The 26,041-nt window shown below is 41.2% G+C and overlaps 1 protein-coding gene across 1 annotated transcript in view; it reads left to right on the forward strand.

Moving 5' to 3' along the window:
* Positions 1-275: 275 nt before the first annotated feature.
* Positions 276-26,041, forward strand: part of stard8 (StAR-related lipid transfer (START) domain containing 8) — a 122,958-nt gene continuing 97,192 nt past the window's right edge. Inside the window, exons 1-2 of the mRNA XM_039766358.1 lie at positions 276-361; positions 6,714-7,128. Of these exons, the coding sequence (XP_039622292.1) occupies positions 6,811-7,128 (318 nt within the window). The 5' untranslated portion in view covers positions 276-361; positions 6,714-6,810. The remainder of the gene's footprint in view (positions 362-6,713; positions 7,129-26,041) is intronic.

The raw sequence follows: 26,041 nt of genomic DNA on the forward strand, positions 1-26,041 counted from the left end.
CGGTGACGTCATCGGAGGAGTCCAGATGTTCCAGCGCGTCTATCAGTGGTGTGTGTGTGTGAGCGTGTGTGTGTCAGGGGAGAACGGTGGGGGGGTCGGGGGGCTGATGTCTGACTGCCTTGGATCGCAGCCAAAGAAAAACCTGGCTGTTGAGTTTGAGTGAGTGTGTTTTAACTTGTAGAAGCACACCGGGGGGCTTCAGTAGCTCGGGCTGCCTCGACTCGTTTCAGTTTTCCAGGGCCGGGACTCGCCACTTCACTAACGCGAGTGGCATAGGCGCCTGGGTGACAGTAACATAAAGCAACCGGAGAGCGTCAGGGGGAATATCTAAGCGACCGGTGGTCCGAACAAATCCGTTTCGGTGAGTCACGTATACTTCGAGAGAATGAAAATGGTTTATGTGTGTACTGGTGGTTCTTAAGAGCTAGTTTAGTGGGAATGCAAAGGTGTATGTGTCTTTAGCATTTGTTTAAAGGAAATGATTTGTAGTGCATATTGGTGTAGCTGCGTGAGTTATGTGTGGATTTGTAACGAATGCATTTTTGTACGTGTGTGTACGGGCGTGTATATACGAGCGACTTATGCAAACATTTGAACATGCAGACTGGTATAAGTGCTGAGGTTTAACCAAAAGAGTTTCTACAAGAGTATTCAGCACGTGCGTCTTATGCATCTTTCAGAATATCTAGAAGAAATGCGATAGTCCAAGTTCTATTAAATGGCGATCAAGAGTGACACATAGAGGTCTCTGTGTGAATGTGTCCTGATGGACCTGCGCCCCGTCTATGGCTGTTTCTTTACTGACCCCCAGTGAAACAGGCAGAAGCACCGGCTCTGCAGACTGGAGTGGATAAGCGGGTTAGAAAACGATACTGGGTGTATAGATGTCTAAAAACACATATGTACAGCAATGGTACTCAACGTGGTTTGGACCGAAGACCACTTTGCTAAAGTCAAATCTAAGAGTGGCCAACTTGAGTGTTACAGTCACACGTTTGTGTAATTCTGTGTTACATTTTCCAAAATTGACATGAGAGAGAGAGAGAGAGAGAGAGAGAAGGGTGATCTTAACAGAAGTGCAGCAGAAAAGTGTAGAATTGAACCAAAAGCAATTACTGGGAGCAATAAGTTTAAACAGTGCACTGTGGTGGTATGCAGATGTCTCATGTATTCAGAAGGTATTTATACCCCCTCACTTTTTGCACACTTTATTGTCGTAGACTTGATAAATACATACATCTGACAGTTTTGCTGATCAATCTACACTCAATAACCCATAATGACAAAGTAAAAACATATTTTGCATATTAATTTAAAAAACAAAAGTGAAATCTTTCATTTATGTAAGAATTCAGACACTGTGGTACTCCAGATTGTGGTCAGATGTTAATTCTGTTTACTTTAACCACCCTTGAGGTGTGTCTAGAACGTGATTAGAGTCCACCTGTGGTAAACTAAATTCATTGGACATCATTTGGAAAGGCACACACACCTGTGTATGTAAGACCCACAATTCACACTGCGTTTCAGGACAAAAACCAGGCCATGAAGTCCAAGGAGCTCTTTGTATAAAGAGTGTAGTGAGGCATAGATCAGGACCATTTCTAAAGCTTTGGGTGTTCCTAGATGTATGGTGGCCTCAATAATTGTGAAATGGAAGATGTTTGCAGCCACTGAGACTCTTTCCAGAGCTGGTCATCTTGCCAAAACTGAGTAGCCAGGTCCATAGTCAGGGAGGTGACCAAAAACCCAGTGGCCACTCTAACAGTTTCAGAAATCTTTTACTGAGGTGGAAGAACCTGTTAGAAGGATGGCCATGTCAGCAGCACTCCATCAATTCGGTGTTTATAGTAGAGTGGTTAGCTCCTGCTGGGATTTTGCCAAATGCCATTTAAAGGTTTTGGAGAGCAAGAGGAAAAAGATTCTTTGGTCTGATGAGTCAAACAATGATGAGCTGTCTGGGCAGAACTCCAGGCCCTATGTCTGGCAAAGACTGGGTACTGCTCTTCACTTGCCTAATACCATCCCTATGGTGAAGCATTGTGGCTACATCATACTATGGGGGTGCTCCTCAGGGACAGGGAGACTGGTGAGAGTTGAGGGAAGGATAAATGCAGCCAGATATAGAGAGGTCCTTGAAGAAAACCTGCTGCAGTAGGGTATATGACCTCAGACTCAGGTGACAGTTCATCTTTCAGCACGACAATGACCTTAAGCATCCGGCCAAAATATTGCTGGAGTGGCTTCAGGATAAGTCTCTGTCTGCCTTTCAATGAGCCAGCAAAAGTCCTAGCTTCATACACAGAACATCTGGGGAGAGACCTGAAGATTTCAGCTTACAGCCACTTCCCATTCAATCTAATGGAGCTTGAGAGTATCTGCCAACAAGAATGGGATATACTGCCCAAATGCAAATGTGCAAAGCTTGTAAAAACTTACCCAAGAGCACCTGTGGCTGTATGTACTGCCAATGGGGCTTCTGCAAAGTAATGAATTAAGGGTCTGAATAGTTATGGAAATGGTAGATTTTAGTTTTTCATTTCTCTCTTTCATAAAAAAAATCTTGGAATGAGACGAGACATGATTTTCTCAGAGAGACACTTTCACGTCCTGCGAGGCGAGACTTTGTGTCAACAGATTTAACCACGCCTGGGGCCGCAAATAAAAGACAAAGAGTAGATGACAAAGTAGAATGTCATAAAAAATTCAAAAACATTGGCGTGATACACATGCAGAGCAGGTTAGAGATAATTGGAAGTACAAAAATTTGAAAGTCTCAAAAAAATAATAACAAAGATCGCATTAGCGCAAACAAACAGAAATTATTACGCAGTGAAATAACGGAACAGCGAAAAGAGATCGAATATATTGTTCCGATTTAAACTTTAAGTCGGAGACTTGTAGATCGGCTGATTCATGTTGCCATCAGGGAAAAGTAGTGTTTCTTCCCAAAGAAGAGGCATATCTGCGAGAATTAAAAAATCTGTTGTTTAGTGAAATTTAAATCCTGCGAGAGAAAATTTCAAGCCCCGTGAGACAAGAGCTTATGCAAAAAGATTTGGAAAAGTCCTGCCCACATAACCATGCAAACAGTTCAATCATTTCTCATTTGTGTAAATGCTATTGTCAGACACATTTCTTGTAGAGAGAAAGAAATGATATTCACTCACGGGCAGTTATACGTTGCATTGTCACAATGTAATTCCAAACATGGAATCAAAATTCAATGTGATATTGATGAAAAGGTAAAAGCAAAAAGAGATTGAATATATGGACATAGGTGACATGACAGAAGTATGTAGATATTGTTTGGCTTTAAACTTTAAGTCGGAGGCTGGTAGATTGTCTAATTCATGTTGCCATCAGGAAAAAGTAGTGTTTCTTCCAAATACAGAGGCCTGTCCGCGAGAATTAAAAGTTTTGTTGATTGGTTAAAGTGAAATCCACATACGCAAGCATCAGAGACGTGAAGTTGCTGGCGCGTAGCGCAGACGGTGGGGTTGGCAAGTGAAGCAAACAGGGGGCAAAGCACCCTAGTTTAATAAATTTGCAAACTTTTCTGAAAACATTTTTTCAGTTTGTCAATATGTGTTATTGAATGTTGATTGATGGGCCCAAATGGCAAATGTATCAATTTCAAATAAAATCTGCAACACGATAAAGTGTGCAGAAATTGAAGGGGTTTGAATACTGTACTTTCTGAATCCACTGTATTCATTGATTTAGTAGTTCCCTTGTTGGTTAGCAGCCTTGATTGTTACAAATGAATGCTTAACCATGTACATAATGCATCTGAGCAATTTAAAAGTCACTGATGACTGTTGGCATGTGGACCACTTGACTCACACTTGGGGACTACTGGTGGTCTACGGACCACACATTGAGAACCACTGAACTACAGTATGCATAAGTGTATGTATTTGCAGTCATTATTTGTGTAATAAACCACAAAGCCACTGTGTGACTGAGCAAGTCACAATTCTTCTTATTGCTCATAACGCATACATATGAAAAAATTATACTATATATAATTTAGGTATGATATATACAGTAGCACCTTTTAAAGCAAAATGCACAAAGTAGTAGCAGTGTCACATGGATGGAGTACAGTGAAATTCTTATTTAATGTCTGACTAACATGCAACATGTCACCAAACTGCTGAAAGATGTAATGCAGGCCGGGAGAGAATGGCGTCAGAACATACATCACCCACAGCTTGCTGCATAGGGGGCTGCACAGCCGTAGACCGTTCAGAATGTCCATGCTGACACCTGTCCACGACAGAAAGCATGTGAGCTTCAGAACTCAACCATGGAGCAATGGAAGATGGTGGCCTTGCCTGAAGAATCACATTTTCTTTTAGATCAGGGGTCCTCAATCACGGTCCTGGAGGGCCGCAGCGGCTGCAGGTTTTTGCTTCAACCCACTTGCTTAATAAGAAGCCCTTATTGCTCTGGTAACACTTCTTCACTTTAGTGGTCTCGCTTGTTAAGATTTTGGACCCTTATTGCGTATTTTAGTCTTAAACAGCCTTATTCTTGGTTTTTAACAGCTCCTAATTAGCAATAACATGCAAATGACAAAAGAGATCAGCATTATCATTTACACCTGTGTGTATTTATCATGTACTATTTGGTTTAATTAAACACTTGGAAGGAAACTGAAGAGAAACAAGTGAAGGACTGAGAATTACTCCTCCATTTTAGCCTTCAAATCATTTGGATGAGATCCTTAGAAAAGGGAAGAAAATCGAAGATACGAGAATGAGCTGACATGGCAGAGTTAAAGCACCAACAAGCCATGAAATTAAATTATTGGCAAGAATTGCTTTCTAATTAAGCAACCGGGTTGGAACAAAAACATGCAGCCACCGCGGCCCTCCAGGACTGGAACTGAGGACACCTGCTTTAGATCATGTGGATGGCTGGGTGAGTGTGTGTTATTTACCTGGGGAAGAGATAGCAGCAGGATGCACTATGGGAGGAAAACAGGCAGTTTGTTGCTTTGGACAATGCTGTGCTGGGAAACCTTAGGCTCTGGGATTCATGTAGGTGTTACTTTGACACATACCACCTACCTAAAGATTGTGGCAGACCACGTGCACTCCTTCACGGCAATGGTAATCCCTGAAGTCAATGGCCTCTTTTAGCAGGATAATGTGCCCTTCCAAACTACAAAAATTGTTCAGGAATGGTTTGAGGAACATGAGAAAGAGTTCAAGGTGTTGACTTGACCTCCAAATTCCCCAGATCTCAATCTCATGGAGCATGTGGGATGTGCAAAAAAAAACCAAATTTGATCCATGGAGGCCCCACCTTGCAATTTGCAGGATTTAAAGAATCTGCTGCTAACATTTTGGTGCCAGATAACTCAGGACACCTTCAGAGGTCTTGTGGGGTCCATGCCTCGACAGGTCAGGGCTGTTTTGACAGAACAAGGGGGATCTACACGATATGAGGCAGGTGGTTTTAATGTTTTGGTTGATCAGTGTAGGAAAGTAAATGCTACTGCTGTCTTTAGTTTCCTTTAAATCTTTAGGAGGTAGCAGTGATTCAGTTTAGGAACAGGAAAATGGGGAAAGTATCACCAATCTGAGAGTACCAAGAGTGCTGACATCACTCAAGGGGGTGGCCCAGGAACATTAAAGCAGCTTCTCGGAAGGTGGTGTCTTGATGTGAGTCGAGGTTAGGAATGCAAGGAGTCTGTCAGATGGTATCTTACAGGCTGTCTGCTTTAGTGCCTGACATTCCCAGCAGATTGCAGGTTCCGACTGGAAGCCCCCTCAAATACAAAGCACCTTTTTCTCCGTTCACTAGGATGAATCAGCTCCTGCCAATTCATTTAAGGCTGCTCTGGCAAACAGATCACAGAACCCGATTTTGCTTTGGTTTGCTTCTTCAAGCAGGATAAGTTAGGCTCCATTTGTTCCAGAATGCAATCTGGTTGGTGCAGCAGTACGGTGACACAGTGGTGGTTAGTGCTGCTTCCTCATAGCGAGGGGACTGGATTGGTGTGCAGTTTACATGTTGTCTCTGTGTCACAACTGTGACATCTGTTTTCACTTCAGATTTCTACCCAAATCTCAAAGACAAGCACCATAGCAAAATTTATGAGTCTAAATTGTCCCTGTTTGAGTGAGAGTGCTGCATAATAGATTGGTAACCACTCCAGTGCTGGCATCTGCCTTGTCCTTGATGGTGCCATGTTAGGGTCCAACATTCCCACACACATGAAATAGATTAAGCAGATTTGAAAATAAATGGAGTGATGGAAGTAGTCTAGTTAGACATTTCTAAAGAACAGCTATTAAGTCTGTGCCATTTGGTCAGCAGGTGGGCATCACTTCACATTATATGATGCAGCGTTACACCACTCTGTGTAATTTTTCAGTCATAAGGATGTGGAAATGGAAATGACCTTAGGTGGTAAGGCTTGAAACACACATTGCTCCCCTTGACGTCCTCCTGTGGTCATTGGCTGGTAAAATGCTGGGCACTCTCCAGCTACACACAGTTCTCTGAAGTAGCAGCCCACCAGCTGATGGCATTCCTCGCTCATTTTCCTTCTAGAAATGTGTATAAAAAACAGGTAGCCATTTATCATGCTACCATGCGGGTGTCATAAGTAGAAGAGAGGAAGGAGTAATTGGTTATTCTTGGGGCACCTTCTATGTTAAGGCCACCATCTCACAACTTTGTATCCTATTTTTCAGAGCCAGCACTGCTTTATCTCTAAAGAGAAAATGGAAACCCACCATCATGTCTCAATGACATAGTGCTTTATCAGGTGCTGACAGGCAGCCACCAGCAATGGCACGAGAACAGCAACAGCACCTGTGTGTGAGCAGCCTGGAGCTAGACAACTGTGAACACGCATGGCTTCCTCAAGAACATGTCACAGGTCTGAGTGGGCCTGTGCCCAGGAGACCCCGAAAGATGCGGGTTATCAAGCACAAACCCAGTGCTATTGTCTTCTCCAAGGGCTGCACTTGGGCCGTGGTGGACAAGGCGTCCATGAACATCGTCAAAGACCAGCGGGACCTTGAGGATTGCTCACCAAGTGCTTCAACTTCCAAAGAAAATGGAGAGCCAATTGACTGCAGCTCAGCCTTCTATCAGTGGTCCATGGTGAGTTTGCTAAACTGTTGATCAAACTTCATTTCATGTTGTGCCTTTTCTGATGAATGTTGTTTGAAGCTCTTCACACACAGCTGAAATCCAGTGAAATGCTCTAAATGCACAGGCCTGTCTCGACTAATGTCACTGAGCTACACAGTATGTGATTCTGTGCCGCGTGTGTTTTTTATTCTATTACCGCATATACTCGCTTTTAAGTTCTCCCGTGGATAAGTTGGGGCTTGATTTTAACTCTATAATTTCTGGTATTTTATAATGTCGGTCATATAAATCAAATGCGGAAAACTCACGCTATTGGTCCAAGAGATTATGATATGCTAATGCCCACCTGAGAGAGTAACCATGGAGCACACTGCCTTTTTTTTCTATGTATTGTGCCTACATGACCATATGGTACTACCTGAACTATTCTGAAGTGACGTTTGCACTGATTTGTGTTTTTTGTATCTCACATCCTCATACACCTTTATCATAAGAGCATCCCTTATCTGTGATGGAGCGTTCGATCAGAAGAAAATATGAAGCTGGTTTTAAATTAAAAGTCATTGAAGTGTCAAAAGAAATTGGTAACTGTGCTGCTGCAACAAAATTCAATGTGTCTGAGAAACTGGTGCGAGATTGGAGGAGACAAGAAGATGTAAAAAAAAAATAAAAATTAAGTGTCGTATTTTTGAATGGGCGTATAAGTCGGGGTCTGATTTTATGATCATTTTTTTGGGTTTCAAGACCCGACCTATACACGAGAATATACGGTAAATACTGATCTATCTTTTAAGAATAATGCGTACTGATGCTGTGCTCTCTCATGCACTCCGGTGCATTCAGTTACAGTGCCCTCCATAATGTTTGGGACAAAGACACATTGCCCTTGATTTACACCTCTGCTCCACAGTTTAAAATTACAAAAATTTAAACATTCAGACGTGATTAAAGTGCACATTGCAGATTTTCGTTTAAGGGTATTTGCACACATTTTTATCACACTATGTAAAAGTGACAACTTTTTTTCTACATGGCCCCCCCAGTTCAGAGCACCATAATGTGTTTGACAATTGGTGTCAGTGGTGTTTGTGATTTCTCAAGTGCTTCTTAAGATACCTCGGCTTGTTTCTTCCCTTTGGGGTCTGAAGCTGCCATTGTGCAATATAAGAGTAAGAGCTGAGCCAGTGAAAGTCAAAGACGCCATTATGAGGCTGAATAACAAGAATAAAAATATTAAAGACATTATTAAAACCTTAGGATTACCTAAATCAAATGTCTGGAAAATCATTAAGAAGAAAGAATGCACTGGTGAGCTCAGTAATCGCAAAGGGATTGGTAGGCCAAGGAAGACCTCCACTGCTGATGACAGAAGAATCCTCACTTCAGTAAAGAGAAAGCCCCAAACTCCTGACTGACAGATCAGAAACAGTTTTCACAAGGCCGATGTGTGTGTGTCAGAGATGACTGCCTACAGAAGACTTCATGAACAGAAACACAGAGGCCACGCTGCAAGATGCAAATCACTAGTTAGCCACAGAAACAGAATGGCCAGATTACAGTTTGCAAAAAAAGTACTTAAAATAGCCTGTAGAATTTTGGGAAAAGGTCTTGTGGACAGACGAGACAATGATGAACCTGCATCAGAGTGATGGCAAGAGCAAAATGTGGAGACGAAGAGGAACTGCCCAAGATCCAAAGCATAATACCTCACCTGTTAAACATGGTGGTGGGGGTGTTATGGCTTGGGCATGTGTGGCTGCCACAGGGACTGGCACAGACCATGTGATTGCAGTTTCAAATCCCACTGCTGACACCACTGTGTGACCTTGAGCAAGTCACCTGTCAGTGCTGTAATTGGAAAAACAAAAGAAATGTAATTGGTTGTATCTCAAATGTTGTAAGTCACCTTGTTTAGAGGAGTCAGCCAAGTAATAAAAGCACATCTTGTCTCCTCAAGTTCCAGTAAATGCCTTCAAACTCATTGAATGGCACTTCATCCCACAAGAAGATATTGACCCCAAACATACTACTAAGGCATCACAGGAGTTTTTCATAGTTAAAAAAGGAAAATACTTGAATGGCCAAGCCAGCCAACCAATTTAAATCCAGCTGAGAAGGCCTTCCGTATGCAGAAGCGACAACTTTAGGGCACAAGCCTAGTAACAAGCAGGAGTTAAAGATGGCAGCATTAGAGGCTTGGCAGAGCATCACCAGGGAAGATCCTCAGCACTTGGCGATGTCTGTGAATGGCAGACTTCAAGAAGTCATTGTATGCAAAGAATACGCAACAAAGTACTAAATATGACTGCTTTAATAGACCTGCCGTGTAGAAAAAGTGTTGTCATTTTTACATGATGTGACTGAAATGTCTGCAAATCCCCTTGAATGAAAGTTGCAGTGTGCATTTTTAATGATCTGAATGGTTTAATTTGTCATTTTCAACTGTCGAGCAGATTGGTAAATCAAAGAAAAATGTGTCTTTATCCCAAACATTATGGAGGGCACAGTATATCATCTGCATATTGAGGAATGGTTATGGCCTCCGGTACACTTATCTGTCTCATATATATAATCCACAGTACCGATGCTGCATCATCTGTCAGTGGTTTGATGTTACCAGTGCTTATGGTTTGCTGTATTATGCATTTTCTTGGTCCTGTCGTCCCTGTAATGTCAGTTGGTCATACTGATCTGCTGTAGCTTGTCAATTACTCTCATGTACGTATGGTAAATACATCATAATACTGGGACAGCGTTTCTGTGCCACACACATACAGTGTGTCCAGTGTGCTTTCTGCTAAGCTACTCTCATCCTATGTGCTGAAATGGCGAATGATGTGTGCCGTGCTACACTAGTCCAGCATGCTCTGTTAAAGTGTAGTTCTATGCTCTCTGTTATACTGGTGTACTGCGACATTTTAAACTGATGACCCTTATACTTTACACTCATCTTTGCATTTTCACACTTCTTCATGCTGCATTGTGCAGTGTGCCCTGTTATACCAGTGAATGTATGTTGTCTTAGACTGGTACTGTGTTATATGCTGGTGGTGTCATCTATTACTATAAAACAGTATATTCTGTTATACTAATCCCTCCTTTTATGTTTATTGTATGCTATTACACACATTGCCATCATTCTCTTACACTTGTCCTCCATTCTCAGTTATAGGGTTACAACAAGACTTTGTAATAGTGGTGCATTTTCTCTTGAACAGTAGTAAAGGATTCTCTGTTATGCTGTGGTGGTATGCTCTATTACTTTTAAACAATATATTCTGTTATACTCATCTTTCCTTAGAATTATTATTGTATGCTGTTACACACATCACCTTTGTTCTTTTATGCTTGTCTTCTGTGCTCAGTTATAGGGGTACAACATGACCTTTTTATATTGGCGCATTTTCTCTTATACTGTAGTAAAAGATGCTCTGTTACATTAGTTTGATGCAGTTTGGCACCCTGCGATGTGCTGTGCTGGTGAAGGTGCACACTGGTGTACATTGATCTGTTATACCAGTGAAGTATGCTGTGCTATCCTGGCCGTGAGTGCTGTATTATATTGATGTAGTGTGTTCTGCTAAATAGTGTAAGTGCTATATGATCTGTTATAGTGGTAAAATACACTTTATTAAGGGTCCTGCACCCTTTCTTATACTGGTGCAGTGTTCTTTTTTTAAACAGGTTCTATGTGGCCTGCTTTGCTGGTGAAATATGCTCTGCTATACTTTCCTTGCCAGCTCTTTTTTATTGATGCAGTGCTCCTATGTGAAATCTTTCATACTGGTAAAATAAGCTATGTTGCATCATGTCGGCTCTTAAGCACTTAAAAGTACTTATACTGGTGAATCGCACTCTGTTACATATGTGTTATGTGGTCTGTTATTCTTTTGATGTATACTCTTCTTCTTCTTTTGGCTACTCCTGTTAGAGGTCGCCACAGCAGATCATCTTCTTCCATATCTTCCTGTCCTCTTCATCTTCTTCTGTTACACCCATCACCTCCATGTCCTCTCTCACCACATCCATGAACTTCCTCTTAGGCCTTCCTCTTTTCCTTTTACCTGGCAGCTATATCTTTAACATCCTTCTCCCAATATACTCAGCATCTCCCCTCTGCACATGTCCAAACCTATATATACTCTGTTATATTGCTTTGTTTTACTAGTGCAATGCATTTAGTTATTTTGATGCTGTGTGATCTCATATACCAGTGAACTGTATTGTTATATTGGTTCTGAGTTCTCAGTTTTGCCAGGGTAGTGCCTTCTGTTATTTTAGTCCACTCTGATCTGTTAAACTGTTCCTGACTGCTCCAATGCACTGGTGCTGTACATTTTATTCTAACGGTGCTCTGTGAACTTTTTTTCTTTGCTAATCCTTGTCACCCAATTCTACATAAAACACATGCAATATTTTCACGAAGAAAGACTATTCAACCCAACACTGCTCATCATTTCATGTTCACCTAATGTCAACAGAATAACACATCAGGATCCGAAGGACTCGATCATCTGCAAATCTACAAGAGCTCCACATATCCACAGCCCTTGGTGTGTAGTTGCGATTCCAAATATTTGAGTGAATTGTACCCTTAAACAGCTTCCATTTGTGTCCCCTTACAGAAGAACACATTTTAGAGTAAGAATTGGCAAACAGCCTGGCAAATGCTTCATAGACAGATGCATAGATAGACAGATAGATTTATTTCAAGGCACTATATAAAGATAGATAGATAGATAGATAGATCTTCCATTAGTCCAAGGGGGAGGGGGGGGTTTGGCTTTTAACAGAAGCTCTTTAAAAACAATAAATAAATAAACACACTATAGGTAGAACACACACCAGAATGACAAAAAAGTAAGAAAATGTAAAAAGTAAGAAATCCTCTGCCTTGGCAGTCCCAGTTCCAGTGAGGCATCCTGCACACATATTGCTGCTGATATAAAGGAGCACAGTTCTGTTCAATGCTTCATTGGCTGAAAGTCCTCAGTGTCAGTGTGTCTGCAAGAGGATGTGCAGCATTGTTCATAATGGCACTCAGTTTTCTTTTAATTCCGTCCTTTGCTACAACCTCCAGGGGTTCCAGAGTGTATCCCATAACTGAGTATGTCCTTTTATTTAGATTGTTGATTCAGTGGGCCACCTTTGAATTGATTTTACCAGCCCAGTGCACCACAGCATAAAAAAAAATCACACTGGCCATCTTGGGATCATCTCTTATACGGTTATGTCCCTCTTGTTGCCGTAAAGAGTAAAAAGTGCAAACAGAATTCCAGAAGAAGCCACACACATGTGTGTCTTACACTTTAACCAGATCCTTTCTCAACTTGTCGTATGGGTGCTATATTACCCAGCATTTGTTTGCCCTTTTTAATTACCTCTGTCCACACTGCCTATGTTTCTACAGCCACAACTGCACTAATGTGTCCAAGTTTCTTTTTTGATTATATTTAATATATTTGCTTAATATTGTACTAGAAGAGAGTGTGCTGAATTTGGATTCTGCATTGGGATTGTGTTTGCCTGTGCTGGGCAGTATAACCAAAATTCTATATCACGGTATTTTTCAAAATTGTACCGGTTTCACTGTATTCAATGGTATTTTTTTCCATGCATGAGTTAACCACATTTTCCACTGCAATTATTGCAGTAGATTTGCTAAGAATAATCTATTCCACTGTCATGTGAATTGTACATTATACAAAAAAAATTTTAATGTGCACAGAAGTATTAATACAGGTTTGCATTGCCCCATAAAGTGATAGTTTTCAAGAAGGTGGCACTAATGAGGCACTAATGAAGAGAAGGAATCACATTGCATGACAGTTGCAGTCAAAATATAGAACCTTTTTATTGAACAAATTTTGCAAAAAACTTAAACTAAAATTTTGACAAAGAGGCATTTAGACTTAGTAAAATATCCAGAGGTGCTTGTCAAAAGTTGTATTGCACTGAACATGTCTTAGAAAAACAATAAATAGTAAATATTTTTTGTAAACCAACTACACTTTCTGTTAATGTTAACAATCTCTGTCCACTGACACGTTAAAGTGACTTTTTAAACAACTTTACCATCATTAAACTGCATAATATTTAAATTAATAAATAATAACAATAAAATAATAGTGCAACTTCCAGTAATAATACCATTACTTCAAAACGCGATTGTACGACCGCGGAGAGTTGATGAGATCGGGTTGCACCCGATCGTTCTCTATTACTTCATTGACTTACTGCAGCGTGTGAATAAGGCACTGCACCTACAGAGATGTATATTTATGGACCAGCAGGATAAGGGGAAGCAAAAAAGAAAAGATAGAACACAAAGAGGTTAAAGAAGGGAAAAAGCAGTCATGGGAGATGATACAGACATCAGGAAGGTGAAGGCAGCATGAGCTGGGACTCCATGAGGGAGCGCAGGCTGAGGCGATCTAGGGAATGGTCCATCTTGCTGACTAAGCATGTAGAGTGGGGCGAGCGAAATGTAAGACCTCCCAATGGATCTGAGGAGTGTCTGAGTGAGTGCGAAGGAAGACGGGAGGTGTGCCGACCTCGGACGATCTGGCTGCGCAGTGTGGTGGCAGCCAAGACAGGAGTTGGAAGAAAGCAGTTCATGTTGCAAAGGCTCTGCCAGCAATGCCCGTAAAGGATGAGCCGTGGAGACAGAAGGTGGTGTGCTGTGATCGGGCGAGGAGAGAGACTGCATTTTAACCTCTATTTTTTTATGTATTTATTATGGATTTTATCCCCGTTTCACTTGTTTTATGGATTTTCTATTTATTTGGGTACTGTATTTTTCTGAACACTGCACAATGGACACTTTTGGTTTTACTTTTGACTGTTTATAACAGAAGCACTTGAGCACTTTCCACCATCCCCTGGCTTCAGTCAGATTTCTCAGCTCATCTCGGTAATAACTATCAACGGTGTTGGTTCAACAGACTCCCATGTGGGAAGAGGGAGTCTGTAGGGGACCGGCATTGTCATACTATTACACAGTATTGAAAAAAAAACATAACACAAATACAACTTGGCTTGCAGTATTATTATCCAGCAGTATAGAAACAGTATTCACACATTTGAACATAACGGTCCACGTCCAAACTTTTAAAACCAAAGTATCTTCAGACAACAGACACGGCACCTTTTTTCACCAAAAGTTCTTCTGTGTCATCATGTTCAACTTTATCGTCTGCTAGAGCTTCCATTTAGGAATGTTCTCTGTCCATTTTCACTGCTCAATACCTCCACTAACGCATGTACTCTGTATGCCTGTTTAGCAGTGCAGCAGTGAAAAAGGTCCCCCCTTAAACAGTTTCCCGCTGTGCCACATTCAGAACGTTGTTTAGGCTATTTAAACCGGTGTTCCGGTATAAGAAAAATCCATATCATAACAAAAATAAAAAACAGTTTTTGGTATGAACCAGTATACCACCCAGCACTAATTCTCAGGCAATTTCTTTTTGTGATCCATGGAGCTACTTGTACTACAGATTATTTTATTTAAAAAATATTCTTCAAGGCCTTTTTTTGTCTAGCCATGTACTTGACAGGAATATCCCCCCAAGTGAGCAATTTTCAAAGTAGTTATGGGACTTACATGTTTTTGGGACTCTCTTGACACCAACCGGTCTTTTTCTCTGTCTCGTTCCTAGCTTCTTTGTACTGCATGCAAGACAAAACATGGCAGCTTTGTATAAGTTAAAGGAAGGACCAAGAGATGATTCAAAAACCTATAAGTAATCAAAGGTTAGTCAAAACCAGAAAAGACTGTCACCAAACTAAAAACACTAGACAATAATTAAGTGCTAAAAAGCTAAAATCACTCATTATGTTTTTCTTTCTCTGAATCCACAATCTTGGACACCATACCACACACAGTGTCATCTTTTCAGGCATCACATGACTGATGTCACACTAAACGACTTCCTCAGACTCTGTATGAAATATTCTGTAGCATTAGTATGTCCTTTTCCATTATTAGGCAATCTGCTATATTGTTCATGTGAATTGTCTTAATGTTCTTTTGCACTGATGTTGTGTCTCATTGAAAGGAGTGACATTGGAAGGAGCTATCAGATAAGTATTGCTCAGTATCATGCTAAAATACTCTCATGACAAACTTCATATTAAACAGGTAGTCCAGAGCAAATGGTCTGACTGGAATATCCTAAAAGACACCAGTATTTTGCATCGCCCGAAATATGTACATTGCAGGTTAGGTTGCCGCCAACGCTGGGCTGCGAATGGAAAGACCACTAGCGGCATTTACTCAGGAATGTGTCGTCCTAGTCGTGGCCCTGGAAATAGAAGTGTCAGTGTGCCAGATTTACAGTATGTGAAGATGAACTCCAGTCATGGCTCTGTGCAACAAGAAGCCTCATAAACTAATATTGCATTGTTTAATTCGAGATATCATAGCGGGTTGGATAATGGATGGATAAATGGATGGATATCTTAATGGCAAAGCATTGGTGCTGTCAGCATTCATCATTGACACCAAACTTGATATACTGTGCTTAACAGAGACTTGGCAAAAACCGAATGAATTTATGTCTCTCACGGAGGCAACACCACCTGGATTCACTTTCCACACAGAGCCTCATAGCTCAAGACAAGGCGGTGGATTTGCAGTAATTGTCAGAGTGGATTTACACATCAAAAGAATCCCAATTGATTGTTCATTGTCTTTCTAGTGTCTGGCTCTTAAACTAATAACGGAATCAGGTCCTGTCTCACTCATTGTTCTTTATCGTCCTCCAAAATACAATGCATCCTTCTTATCTGATCTGACTGAACTATTAACCCACTAAAGTTCCTTTTCCCAGAGAGTCATCCTTCTTGGTGATTTCAACATCCATATTGACACTACTACATCTAAAGTGAGAAATGAATTCCTATCCTCACTGGACTGTTTTGACTTGACACAACATGTTGATTTTCCCACCCACTCTGGTGGTCATATATTAGATCTGATCTGCACTTCTGGACTATCTGTTGCCAACATTTACAGCACTGATTTGGGACTCTCTGACCATAAAGCAGTACTTTTCACTGTCTCATTACCTCTCCCTCCTCTTACCTGTAAACGACAAATTTCTTACAGAAACCTTAAAAATATCTGTCCCTCTGTTCTTTCTGGATCCATTTCTGATCTTTTACTGTTTTCACCTATTATATCAACACTAATAAAATAGTCATGTTGACCACTGTAACTCAGTCCTTCATTCACCATTAGATAAGACAGCTCCTTTAAAACATAAGTAGGATTCCTTTAAACGTTCAGCTCCTTGGTATAACTCAGAATTACGATCTATAAGAGCAGATGGCTGACGCCTTGAGAGAATGTCACGTAAGACTGGCCTCACCGTGCACATCCAGGCTTTCTCTGACCACCAAAGAGCTTACAGAGAAGCACTAACTGCTGCTAAGAACACCCATTATGGCAGAATAATAGAAAGTGGCCATGACAACCCAAGGGTTTTGTTCTCTGTAGTTAATAAACTACTTGAACCCGCATCTGGCCCAACTACCTCTTCTACTGAAGTCTGTGAGGAATTCCTCCACTTTTTCCATAACAAAATTAAAGATCTAAATAATTCAACTAACATAAATACATCATCTGTTTATATCTCTCCCTGTTTTCCCACTCCATCCAGCTCCTTCTCTAAGTTCTCACCAGTCACATCTGCGTTTGTTAATAACCTGCTTTGTAAGATGAGGCCGACTACTTGTGTACTGGACCCCATCCCCAGCACACTACTTAAATCCTGCCTTCATGCCATAATCCAGACTGCTACAACAATAATAAACTCATCCCTTGACACTGGCTCTGTGCCGCTCACTTTTAAAATCGCTTCTGTAACCCCAATGTTAAAAAAGTCTGGCCTTGATGCTGACAATCTTAACAATTTTCGGCCTAGTTCTTGAGCATGTTGTAGCTTCCCAGCTCACCAATTACTTAACGTCTAATAATTTGATGGAACCCTTTCAGTCTGGTTTCAGGGTGCAGCACAGCTGTGAAACTGCTCTGCTACAGGTAACCAATGATTTGCTTATGGCAGCAGACTCTGGACAAACCAGCATATTAATTCTGTTAGACCTCAGTGCAGCATTTGACACTCAGGTCAGACATGACATTCTACTGTCTAGAATGGAGAACATGCTGGGTATCTCTGGCACTGCCCTCCAGTGGTTCAAGTCCTATCTGACTGATAGGCAAGAGTTTGTTAGTCTTGGCAACAGCAGATCCAGCTCAGCGCCAGTCACACAAGGAGTTCCTCAGGGCTCTGTCCTCAACCCTCTTCTCTTCTGTATTTATATGCTTCCCCTTGGCCATATTATTCGTAGCTTTGGAATGGGTTATCTTTTTTATGCAGATGATACTCAACTCTACTTCAATGTTAAAAGTGGAACTTCATCAGAGCTTTCTCAGCTCACAACCTGCCTTAGTGAAATTAAAACCTGGATGGAGCAGAACTCCTTAAAATTAAATTGCAACAAAACTGAACTATTGCAAATTGGGATTAAATGCAACTTAATAAAATGAGCTCCTTCCCAGTCAGTCTTGCCAGTGATCTCATCAGACCTGCCTCTACTGCAAAGAATCTTGGTGTCATTTTTGATTATTCTGCCCACACAAACCACATTAAGAAACTTTCTTACTTCCACCTCCGTAACATATCCTGTGTTCGCTCCTTCCTCTCCTTTTCTAATGCTGAGAAGCTTGTCCATGCTTTTATCATATCCTGCATCGATTATTGTAATTCCCTACTGGCAGGTGCCCCTCTAATCTTATATCACAGCTCCAGCTTATTCAAAACTCGGCTGCAAGAGTCCTTACTCGAACCAGCAGCAGCCATCATGCTCTGCCTTTACTGGCTCCCCGTGTCTTACAGAATCGAATTTAAAATCCTGCTAATAACCTACAAAGCCTTAAATAACCTCACGCCAAACTACATCAGTGACCTTCTCCGCCACTATGTGCCTTTCTGCTCACTAAGGTCCTCTGATTCTGGCAATCTTGTTGTGCCCCACACTAACCTGCACTTTATGGGTGACAGGGCCTTCAGCTGTATAGCGCCCAGACTCTGGAATGACCTACCGAAATAATCAGGTCATTGACTCCACGAATTCTGTTAAAAAACAACTCAAAACTCATCTGTTCAAGAAGGCTTTTAGCTCTACTTGACTTTATTACCCTTCTCTCAGTTTACCTCTCTGTCAAGATACTCATGTAACCTGTATGTGTGTGTGCTAGACCATCAATTCTGTTGTCTATTAGGCTCTTTTTGAATTTACTATCTTACTTTTCTTTATTTATTTGGTTTAGTACAGTGCTATATACTGTATACCCTTCCGTTCTTTCTTAAACTCTGTGAAGTGCCTTGTGCATGGGAAAGGCGCTATATAAATTAAATGTATTATTATCATTATTAACAGTTACTTCCTGGGTATGACAGCCATCAGACCAACCAGACCAATAAAAGGTGTACCCACCTCCAGAGATCTGGCCAGTCACACGTCTGTGCACCTCAGAGAGTACTGCCAGTGAAATGTTGAATTTATGAAGCTCCTCCAACAGCAGAGGAAGTAAGTCATCATGCCGGAGAGACAAGATGTTACCTGCGACTACCTGGAAGGGCCACCTCAAATTGGAACCCAAGTGCTGCAGCACCACACCAGTTCTGATCCCCAACAGGCCTGACCCCATTGGCTCTCCGGCAGTTTTGACTGTTCTGGGGATGAGGCTCCCGAGGGCTTTCCTCCATCCCTTTCATAATGCGAGCAGAACTTCCTGTGGGTGGCTACAGCAAAGCTACTCCTGCGGAGAGCAGAAAGGAGTCCTATCTGCCATTTTAGAGCTGCGTGAAGTTTTTACCGTGGCTGGAGTACCAATCCTGCCACTAACCCCCGAGTTTTCCCTACAAGTTGGAGGACAACTTGCAGGGCTCAATGCACTTTAACGTCATACCCAGGACTAATTATTATTATATTATACACAGCAGACTTTAAATATAAGTCAGACTTTGCTACATTCAGGAGTACCCTCAAGATCCAACTATTGTAGTGTGTATGAGGAATGGGCAGGAAGGAAGGGGAATATAGGGATCTGATTGGAGCTTTCAGTGACTGGAGCAGTGACAAGTCAAATAAAATGACACCTTTTATTGACTAACTAAAAAAGATTACAATATGCAAGCCTTCAAGGCCACTCAGGCACTACCTTCAGGCAAGATGTAATCCTGAAACTGGTGTTCTAAACACAGCAAAGACCAAAGAGATGATTGTAGATTTCCACAGGTCTAACCTCCCCCTTCAGCCTGTTAACATCCGAGGGGAGGACATTGAGGTGGTGCAGACTTATAAATATCTAGGTGTCCACCTTGATGACAGACTGGACTGGTCAGTGAACACAGATGTCCTCTACAGGAAGGGATAGAACAGGCACTTTTTTCTTATACAGTAAGACTCAGATCATTTAGCATATGTAGTGAAATGTTGTCTTTGCTCTACCAGACAGTTGTTGCCAGTGTCCTTTTCTTTGCTGCTGTGTGTTGGAGAGGCAGTATGACAGATAAGAACACAAAGGTGAAGAAGACCAGCTCTGTGCTGTATAGGACCGTGGGCTCAGTGGCAATAGTGGTGGAAACGTGCATGGGGAAGAAGGTACAGGCCATCCTTGGCGACAGCAGTCATCCTCTCCACAGCATTTTGGCAGGTCAGAGAAGTAAACGCAGCTGTCATCTTCTCTCACTGTGCTGCATAGCAGAAAGCTTTAGAAGATCATTTATTCCTACTGCCGTGAGATTTTAAAACGCCGTTGTCAGCACAAGTAATTCATGACCCAGTCACCCCTCTACCTTCTGACACTGTAACAATTGACCATTTCTACTTTCTATCATTATATCTATCCTTAAGGGATGCACTTTTATACTGCTCCATTTTACATTAATACTCCTGGGTAGTTAAGCCTGCATCATTCATATTGCATGCTGATTCAAGAGTTTTGTATTGCAGGGGTGACACCTAATTGCAAAGAATTACCCAGGACAAGTTGCATAGACCTCTCTCTTTGTGCTGCCCCATGGGTCTTCTATGGCAGCACATTTATCAAAGCCATCACTGGTTTTTAGTTCTGAGTTTACCTAAATTCATTCCAATAAATTATATTCTGAGTAAAAAAATGTTCTGGCTTTTTTTTTACTAAATTCCTTTGGAACAATGTCTGAAAGAATGGAAACTGGATAACGCTATATAAAAATACCAACTAAAAAAGTCACCATATTTACTACCACCTGATTACAGTAAATGAACTTGTAAAAGTGATAATATTGAAATAAAAAAATGACTGGTGTACAAAGCAAGCAACTGAATGCATTAAGTAAATGATAGTAGAAAAAAAAATTGAATTGCATTTGAATAATCAATCATTTACAACGAAAAGGTTATTTTGGGTGAAGTAATACTGGAGGTATTATTTTAGGAAAAACATTGCGTCTTTCCAAATGTATTGTTAAGGTGTGAAAACAATGGACTGATTGTTGTGAGCTGTGCTAATTTCCAGAAGCTGGTAGGTTCACCTTATGTAAAATAATTTTTCCATACTTTTACATTCGCTTAAATTTACAGACACGTTTAACGCATTAGATTGTACGGAGGTTGCCCCACATGAATACGTACATTGAGATATGATGGAAGATGCGATGTGGATAATGCACCCCAAGTAGGAGTAAGGTAGAACGTAGAACATATGAAGCACCTGGCTGATACAGAGGGACCAGACGTATATAACTTACCTAACCAGTAAACCTCCCATGCTGATTAATACAGCAGGACCAAACATGCTTACTTACCTACTAAGTCTGTTTTTCATGTTGATTGAAACACTGGGATTGGACTATTATGTACCTGGTAAAACTCTTGCATTGGCTGATGTGGATGGACCAGACATACTTACTTACCTATCAAGTAAAGCTCTGGCATTGACTGATATGGAGGGACTACATACTTACCTGCTCAGTAGATCTCTCACATCAATTGAAACAGAGGGATATACTTACTTACTTACTTACCTACCCAGAAAATCTCCTGTGTCAATTGATATGGAGGGACCAGATATACTTACCCATTGATGGATATCGAGGGACCGAGCATATTTACTTACCTACCCCGCAAATCCCTCAAGTTGATTGATATGGAAGGACAGGACATACTTAACAGTAAAACTCTCACATTGATTGATGTGGAGGCACCAGACATACTTACTTACCTTTGGTAAGTGACCAGAAAGGGAGCCACTGAACCCCAAATAGCAGACACAATATCATATTATGTGATATCATCTGCTGTTAAATTCTGCTCCATACTTTTACATTTTTTATTTTTTATACTGTATTAAGGATTTGTTCTGATCTGTGTATTATATTGTATTGACCCCCTTCTTTTTGACACCCACTGCATGTCCAGCTTACCTGCAAAGGGGTCTCTTTTTAAACTGCCTTTCCCCAGGTTTCTTCCATTTTTTCCCTAAAAGGGTTTTTTGGGGAATTTTACCTTGTCTTCTTAGAGAGTCAAGGCTGGGGGTCTTTCAAGAGGCAGGGCCTGTTAAAACCCATTGCAGCACTTCTTGTGTAATACAAAAATAAATTGTATTGTATTGTATTGTAATATCACCAGGTGCAAATAAAACCTTTTCATTTTCAAGCAACACTCTTCCAACACAATCACACACCAGCCAAAATACACCGCAATAATCCCAGATTCTCTTCGTCCACTCCCAGAAGAGTGTTGCCCACTGCCTCCAGACTCTGCATCACTAAAGTGAGGATGTGGACTTCCTTTTGAACTAGGCCCAGGATCTACTTCCGGTGTCATTCCCATGTTGTCTGGAGAACTCCGGGGTCTTGTGAAAAACCAGGACAGTCCTTCCCCAGAAGTGCCCTCTGGCGACACCCGTACACCCTGATAGGGCTGTGGTTTTGGACTCCCATGGCAACATGTGAGTGCCCTGATTGGATTCAGCACTGAGGAACACTGCCACCTGTCATGGGGGGAAATTGCCAGCTGCCAGCCTGCATGTTCACACAGTGTATCCATTATGGCCTCTTGGCAGGGGAAGAAATCATCCTCCATCCTAAACAGGATGCCTATCCTTCCTCTGTGGCACTTACACCAGTAAAACGCTCATGTACATATATGGGTATCTCCTTAAATGGTTTGTTATCTTGGACATGTGCACTCTGCTATTCCAGTGCAATGCACTTTATTACAGTGGGGTGGTGCTACACTGATGTGTCTCCTTACAATATTAATGTCCAGTTATGCTATTGCTGTGCACGATCTGTATTTTCTATGTAGTCTGTCTCCTCCCATTACTAAGTGATCGTTTATACTAATACTGTACATGTGTTGTGTTCTATTCTGCAATATTGTGTTTCTTTACATTATTGTTCTGTGATGTGCATTCTGTTGTAAGAGTGCCAAGCTCTCCAAAGCAGTGGTGTGGTGTTTCCTGTCACACTGATATGTCTCTTATTAAGCATTCAGTTGCATTTGGTTATGTTATTCATGACGCATAATATTTATGTGTACTATGTGTGTTGTCTGGTACAGTAGTATGTTGCTCTTCTGCACTCAGTTTTATTGATACAAGTATGTCCACTCATGTTATTAAGTGATTGATTATACTGGTAAGGTGCACTCCAATCTGCTGGTGTTGTGCTCTCTGTAATATAGTGGGCTTTTTTAAATTATTAAGCATAAGGTTCCACTGCTCAGGTGATCTGTGTGTGTGTCTCTTCATATTTGTTTCTGCTTCTTGTTTCTGCTTATCATTTAAGAAACAATTTAGCAGTCTCTAGTATCACGCCACTTATTTTTATACATAAGTGCCTCTTCTAATCCATTTGCCATTCACCCTGTTTCACCACCCTAAACGTGGCGGGGAGCCAGACTTGGCTGGATTACATAGATAATGTGAGTACTATGCAAACCTGAAGAATATTTGATTCCCATTCTTTTCTAGACATTGCTGTTTTTTTGCCCCCTAGGCCATAGTAAATTTCTTGTTTGTGTAGTCGTTCCGGCTCAAGTGTTTTTCCAGGAGAATCTAATGAATCATCTTAACCTCAGACAATCTCCCCTGATATTATTCCTCTCTAGAAACAAGCCCAGAAATAGCTCTTGTGGTTTGTTCCACTATACAAGTCTGTCCTTATAAGCACAGTTTCATGGTGATATTCATCTCTGTGGTCACTTAGATAAGACTCCAGTGGGCCTGGAACAATACTGAACATGAGGAGTGCATATGAGTCAGACTGTAATGGCATGAACACCAAGGCCTGAAATGTGGAGCTTGTGTTTTGGATGAAAAGACAACAGTGGCCTCAGGGCACAGACAAGTGACAGACCCTCTCATCCAGGCTGCCGAGCCCAAACAGCAGTTCCGAATTAGTGCAGCTCTGCTGTGTGACCTTGAGCATGTACTACAACATGCCACTCAATAATCCAAAAGATAAAGTCCTCTAAACTTCTTTAATACTCCTGACAACTAGAGATTCATACATTACAGTGGCAGCAGCTTCAAGTTAACATACAATAGTGCTGGGGGCTGGTCCCTTAACTGTGATGGGCGGGTGGACTTGTCGGACTCCGATTTTGATACAAGTGACCGAAAACGAATGTGAGGTTCCAGCTTCAGCTGATTGGTCCCCAGCTAATTGTGGTACTGACAATGTTCACCAGGTAGAACTGCCACTTAACAATGATAACAATGCACTGCAACCGTGATCGCTGCTGCTGCTGCCCCAGCCATGCGAAGACAGCCTGGCATCAAACCTTCTGTACACTCTTGGCAAACTGGCAGCGACTGCATGCAGCAACATACATTTTATGTTGATTTCTGTGTGAAACCATTGCTTTTCAGAAACTGTTTTTTGGAAAAAATATTCAGCCCTCAAAAAACAATAGAAGATAAAAAGAAGCCCTTCAAATGTGACCCAGTGGAACAGCTCTGGCTTGACCAGAACATGTTTAAAGCTTGCTAAATGCCATGTCCACTCGAATTGCACACAGGATCTGTGAGAAATGTCTGCCTTATGATGAACAGTTGATCATTTTAATAAAGTAACTTTGGCTTTCAGTCAAACTGGCTTGTGATTTTTTTTATTGTCCAGTTTAGTGTTTATTTCCTTCTTGTACTTTGAACTTTTTCACTTTTCACAGGCATTTTTCATTTTGCTCCTTCCTTTATATTTATGCCAGATTCATGTTGTTACTGCTTCATTTCCTCCATTTTTCTCTAGTGTCCAGCTGTAAGTGCTTAGAAATCACATTTTCCTGTCATCAAGGCCATTAACGGCTCCAGAAGCATCCATGCTTATTTTTTCCTGGAGATCCTACATGGAATGATGACGTGATTCTCCCAGCAGGCAAGGCCTATCAGTAACATTCTGGCCATGAAGCTATGTTAGTGATATATGAGAAAGAAGGAGATGAAAGGCTGTTCTCAAACACCTCAAGCAGCCTTTGCAATCTGAAGGTTTTCTTCTTGATACAAGGTGACTCTCTGTGAGCAGATGGTGATTTCTGGCATGAGGTAGCATTTGGGAGCAGTGACACTGATGGTATAAAGTAATTTTGGTTTGTTTGCAGTATTTATTCTTCAAGTCGCCAGTCTCTGTTCCGGCTCTACTGGCTGGTTTTTTTTTTATTATTCGGTGGATAAAGATCCTTTTGTTTTCTTTTCTTGCAATTTGTGTGGGCAGCGGACTGTAATTGGTTCTGTATGTCATTTCAGGAATGGACAGAATGTACAATGCCTTTGAAGGTGTCAACAAATGAATTTTAAGCGGGCATGTAGAGGATAAAATAGATAGATAGATAGATAGATAGATAGATAGATAGATAGATAGATAGATAGATAGATAGATAGATAGATAGATAGATAGATAGATAGATAGATAGATAGATAGATAGATACTTTATTAATCCCAAGGGGAAATTCACATAATCCAGCAGCAGTATACTGATACAAATAGATGAATGGGGTATGCTGGAGATACCTGGGTGAGAAGTTAGTAATGTCTGCCTGTTCATCCTGCATTCCTTCTTATTCTAGGTGTTTGGCACTCTCAAACACATAGCTGTGTTCTGCCAGCTTTGTGCACCAGGAGAGCCACACATTCAGAATTTCAAAGCACCGGGGCTCAGGGTACCACCAATCCATTGAATTATACTTCTTTAAATCTTCTTCTAAACTGATAGTTTAATTCACGACTGCAGAGAGCTGGAACATACCTCAGAAGTATTTATTGCAGGCAGGAACCAGTCCACAAAACACATTCTCACTCACACATAGAGGGTCAGCTTATAGTTGCTAACTAACCTAACATACATGTTTTCAGCATGTGAAAGGAAAACCAGAGAAAAACCATCACAGACACAGGGAGAACATGCAAATTCATCACTGACTGGGATTTGAGCCCAGGGTTTTGGAGCATGTTAGTCACTGTCAGCCCTAATAGGCCCCTTACACATTATTAGGTTTTCATTTAAAAATACAGACATTTGCCTGCCTTTTGCCCACCTATGTTTTCAACCAATGAAAATTAATAATTTTGAAAATGCTATCCAGAGCCAAAGACTTTTGAAAACAGTGTTTCAGTTTGGACTGGCGAAAATGAAGATTTTTAAAAATGCAGACTCCATCACACTGTGGTTGGATTGTGCTTTTTATGTGGCTCTACCCTGATTGGATCCTGCACTTTACAATGTCTCATTTCCTCATTGGTCAACTTTCATGGAAGAAACACATATTCCAACATAAAAGAGTTGCTTTCCATGGCGCCTGTTGCGTTGCTTACCTGTATGCATCTAAATTGCATTTTGTGCAATTTTTAGAAATCTTGGTCAGGTG

The sequence above is a fragment of the Polypterus senegalus genome, chromosome 10, assembly GCF_016835505.1.
Source record: "Polypterus senegalus isolate Bchr_013 chromosome 10, ASM1683550v1, whole genome shotgun sequence".
Lineage (NCBI taxonomy): Eukaryota > Metazoa > Chordata > Cladistia > Polypteriformes > Polypteridae > Polypterus > Polypterus senegalus.